Source organism: Convolutriloba macropyga, unplaced genomic scaffold (assembly GCF_964194025.1).
Source record: "Convolutriloba macropyga unplaced genomic scaffold, txConMacr16.3 SCAFFOLD_5295, whole genome shotgun sequence".
NCBI lineage: Eukaryota > Metazoa > Xenacoelomorpha > Acoela > Convolutidae > Convolutriloba > Convolutriloba macropyga.
In genome coordinates, this window is record NW_027452066.1 from 14,183 (window position 1) to 17,606 (window position 3,424).

The following is a 3,424-nucleotide window of genomic DNA, read 5'->3' on the forward strand; positions in this document are numbered from 1 at the left end:
TGGTAAGCAGGCAAGCAACCGGCGCCTGCAGAAGCTGCTGGACAGGAAGTTTGACTGGATTCCGGATGATGCCTGAGATAGTGAGCTGAGGCCAACCTCTGCAAGTTGTGCCACTGTGCCCTGCTGCAGATGATGCCCAGAGGAGAGGGGGAGGAGGAGCTCAGCGGCAGGGGAAACAGAGAGCGTGGGAAATGTCCGGCAATGCTTGACTGGCAGGATGGGCAAAGCTTTAGTTCCCTCCAGCAGGGCATGGTTACAGTCTACACCCCGCTGCGTGTTGTGTCCCAAAGAAGTATGTACATGTCCCTGTATCCAGAAAGGTAGAATGGCCCAGCAGCTCACATGTAAAAGATGCCTGATACCTAACCGAACATAATCTGCGAGGCACCGCCGGGAGGCTGGAGGACGTGGGAGCTGGGGCGATCAGTGATGAAGTTGCCGATGTTCTGTCCCTCAGGGCGGACGTAGTTGTTCTGATGCGCGCCGCTGTCTCCGCCAATCAGGACGTTGCTCGCGCCTCCAGGGGGGGCAAGGACCTGAGCGAAAATCAGAAATGTGGGTGTAAGCTCACTGCCTGTCACACCTATGCATCCCCTGCTCGCTGGTGCACGCTCACACATCCGCCCCCGCATGACCATGGTGTGCTGGCGGACCTTAGAGGAGGGGCGGTCTGTAATGAAGTTGCCAACGTTCTGGCCGTCAGGGCGGGAGTAATTGTTTCCTACATTGGAATCTGTGTTCTCATCAGCTGCTGGGGCTTGCACGGCCATCTTGGTGGGAGCAGCCGGCTTCTCAGGAGTCGCATCCCTGAGGGGGGTCGGCATACACATCATTACCGTGTGTCAGTGCTTCAGCCTGCTGTAGTGAACAGACAATGCTTCGGACAACAGCCAAGCAACAGCACGTGGCGATACATACCCCAAGCAGATCTGAGACTTGCCGCCGGGCTGATCCAGCACGCGGGACGTTGGGCGCTCAGTCATGAAGTTGCCGACATTCTGGCCGCCAGTGCGTGTGTAGTTATTTGAGACCCGCTCATTGCTCACCATGACTGGTTCCGGGCTGTGGACATGTGTGTGCTTCAGAGAGCTGACAACATAATCGCTAGCGGCGGCAGCGAAACCCAACACACGAAAAAAGCGGCAGTGACGGAGGGGCACAGTGCGTGGGGTGGGGCAGCGATGTGAAAGCCGCGTACCGCTCAGCCACCGCTGCAGAGCCACCATTGAGGATAGACTCTGTTAGACGCTCCCGCAGAGCCTCGACACCACCTGCGGGGTTGAGACCACGGTTGCGAAGTTCCACCCGCAGGTCCTTTAGCAGCATGGAGTCCACCTGCTTCTGAACTTCTGGTGCGAGAGTCATTTTGTCTGCCAAGGGTACCGTGCAGAAAGAGAATCAGAAGGGTGTGGTGCTGGTATACCATGAGTTCTACATAACAGCGTTGTTTGGGGGAGGATCAGTGCACAGCAACGACACTTTCCCTGGCGTCCTTATCGGGGCAGCCCATTCATCACTGCTGTGGAGTAACAATCGTGAGTGGAATGGGTCTCTGTATGTTACCGGGGAGAGTGAGGTGGGGTGGGGGTGGGGATATCCCACATCAACGCTACTATGCCTTCCGATCCCGGCACACTATCCCAAGTTTCTGTGGCTTCCTTCAGAGAGAAGACCCTGGCGACTCAGGGAGGAATCGAAGTCGGAAACCAGCCAACAGCACAAGGAGTAACACAGCCGGACGTGCTTCCTCGTAGGAGCAGCTACAGGACGTATAGGACGGACGAACCCTTGCCAGAGGGCTGAACCAGCGGCCCACACTGACCCATGTACGAACGAAAGTTCTCAACCCAGGACCTATCCCCATCTCTACCTCTTCGTGTACATAGTAGGGCTGCGCCGAGGGATACGAGGCTAGCTGACGAAGCCGAAACGACGAGGCACAGTTACGTCGGCATGGCACAATGGCAACACAGCGCACAGCCTCACTGGGACTGGCGGAACGGACTGCCACACCTCTATCGAATGAAATCCCGTCCCAGGTTTCTCACGGGACGCGTCGATCAAATCATGCATGGAGGAGAAGGGGGGGGGGGGGGGGGGGGGGGGGGGGATGCGAAACGAACTAGCCGAGGGAGAGTGCAAGGTGAGCTGGAGAGGATTGCAGTGGAGGTACGAAAGCCAACAACCGAGCTCATCTCCCGACGATTTGCATAACTGCATGCATATGCCATTGATAATAGACCTCTAGTCTGCTGAGGACGAGAGGGGGGCACGCAGCACTGTCCCGCTCGGGCGCGGACGACAATCATATGGCGCAGACGGTTGGGTCAACGCCGAAGGCCCGCGGCGCGGCACGGCGAGTCAGTCGGCGAGTGTACGTTTCTTTCCGCAACGTTGGTGTTTGTCGCACAAGATTCCGCCGAGTCGCGCCTGACCCCAGACCGAGCGACAAGGCCAGGCAGGAGAGGGGCAAGAGGGTGCTTACTACACGTTATTCCTGCCGGGAAGAAGGGAGTCCTGCTACGGTGGTGAGTTCACCTTGTCGCGCTTGTGAGTGAGCTGAGAGCAAATGCTTCACTGTCAAGCGGTGTGTCTCCTGATATAACAATTTTCTCGCACCCTGGATGCGGCCTTACCGTAGGAGATACCCTAGCCAGCCACTAGCCAGGTACTGTATCCCTATCGCTATCTCCTACGAGTACCCTACTCTCTAGAGAGACGAGCGGAGGGTAGGGTAGGGTATCCCTACCCTGTATGTATCTCCTACCTACTCGGAGATATGGCTTGCCTGCCTCGTAAGAGAACCAGACCTAGCTTGGTCCAGAAACATCACCAGACTCGCGTCAGCTATAGATCGTTTGGCGATGATCCGGCCCGATCCTGAAGCTAGGGTCAAGGTTGATCACAGGCGAAGAGTAGGGTAAGCTAGGCCGTAGGTACCTTGTACCAAGTCTCTGGCAAGGGTGGGATCCGGCCGGATTTTCCGGTATTCGGGTACTCTGTGTTTCAATACCGGGGGTTCCGGATCGGGTAAATATTTTGCACCTCCTGGAACCGGGTGAGTAAATATTTTAGTCCTGCTGGAACCGAATAGAGTAAATATTTAGGTCCCACTGGAACCGGATAGAGTAAATATTTAGGTCCCACTGGAACCGGATAGAGTAAATATTCAGGTTCCGGTCGGTTCCAGAGTTTTCCAGTGTTCAAGATGCTCTGGGTACTCACTACTGACTACTCAGAGTATCAGGGCGTTAGCAATCCTGATGCGGGACACCTCGAGGAACCGGGTTGGGTAAATAATTTGTATATCGAGGAATCGGGTGAGTAAATATTTTGTATCTCGTGGAACCGGATAGAGTAAATATTTAAGTCCTCCTGGAACCGGATAGAGTGAATATTTACGTCCCGCTGGAACCGGTTCCGG

General features: G+C 55.8%; 1 protein-coding gene across 1 annotated transcript; it reads right to left on the reverse strand.

The window, feature by feature from the left end:
• Positions 1-272: 272 nt before the first annotated feature.
• Positions 273-2,562, reverse strand: LOC142357159 (uncharacterized). Its single transcript, XM_075408837.1, has 5 exons — positions 2,486-2,562; positions 1,199-1,370; positions 919-1,062; positions 654-807; positions 273-536 (listed from the first exon to the last, which is right to left on the reverse strand). The coding sequence occupies exons 2-5, from the start codon at positions 1,363-1,365 to the stop codon at positions 363-365; spliced, it is 639 nt and encodes a 212-aa protein (XP_075264952.1). The 5' UTR covers positions 1,366-1,370; positions 2,486-2,562; the 3' UTR covers positions 273-362.
• Between the last annotated feature and the right edge of the window lie 862 nt (positions 2,563-3,424).

What these genes read in the sequence shown, in the direction of transcription:
- LOC142357159 (XM_075408837.1), bottom strand. Translation starts at nt 1,365, where the DNA reads ATGACTCTCGCACCAGAAGTTCAGAAGCAGGTGGACTCCATGCTGCTA. An exon ending in TCTGCAGCGGTGGCTGAGCG is followed by an intron (nt 1,063 to 1,198) that starts GTACGCGGCTTT and finishes ACATGTCCACAG; the next exon opens with CCCGGAACCAGTCATGGTGA. An exon ending in CAGACCGCCCCTCCTCTAAG is followed by an intron (nt 537 to 653) that starts GTCCGCCAGCAC and finishes ATTTTCGCTCAG; the next exon opens with GTCCTTGCCCCCCCTGGAGG.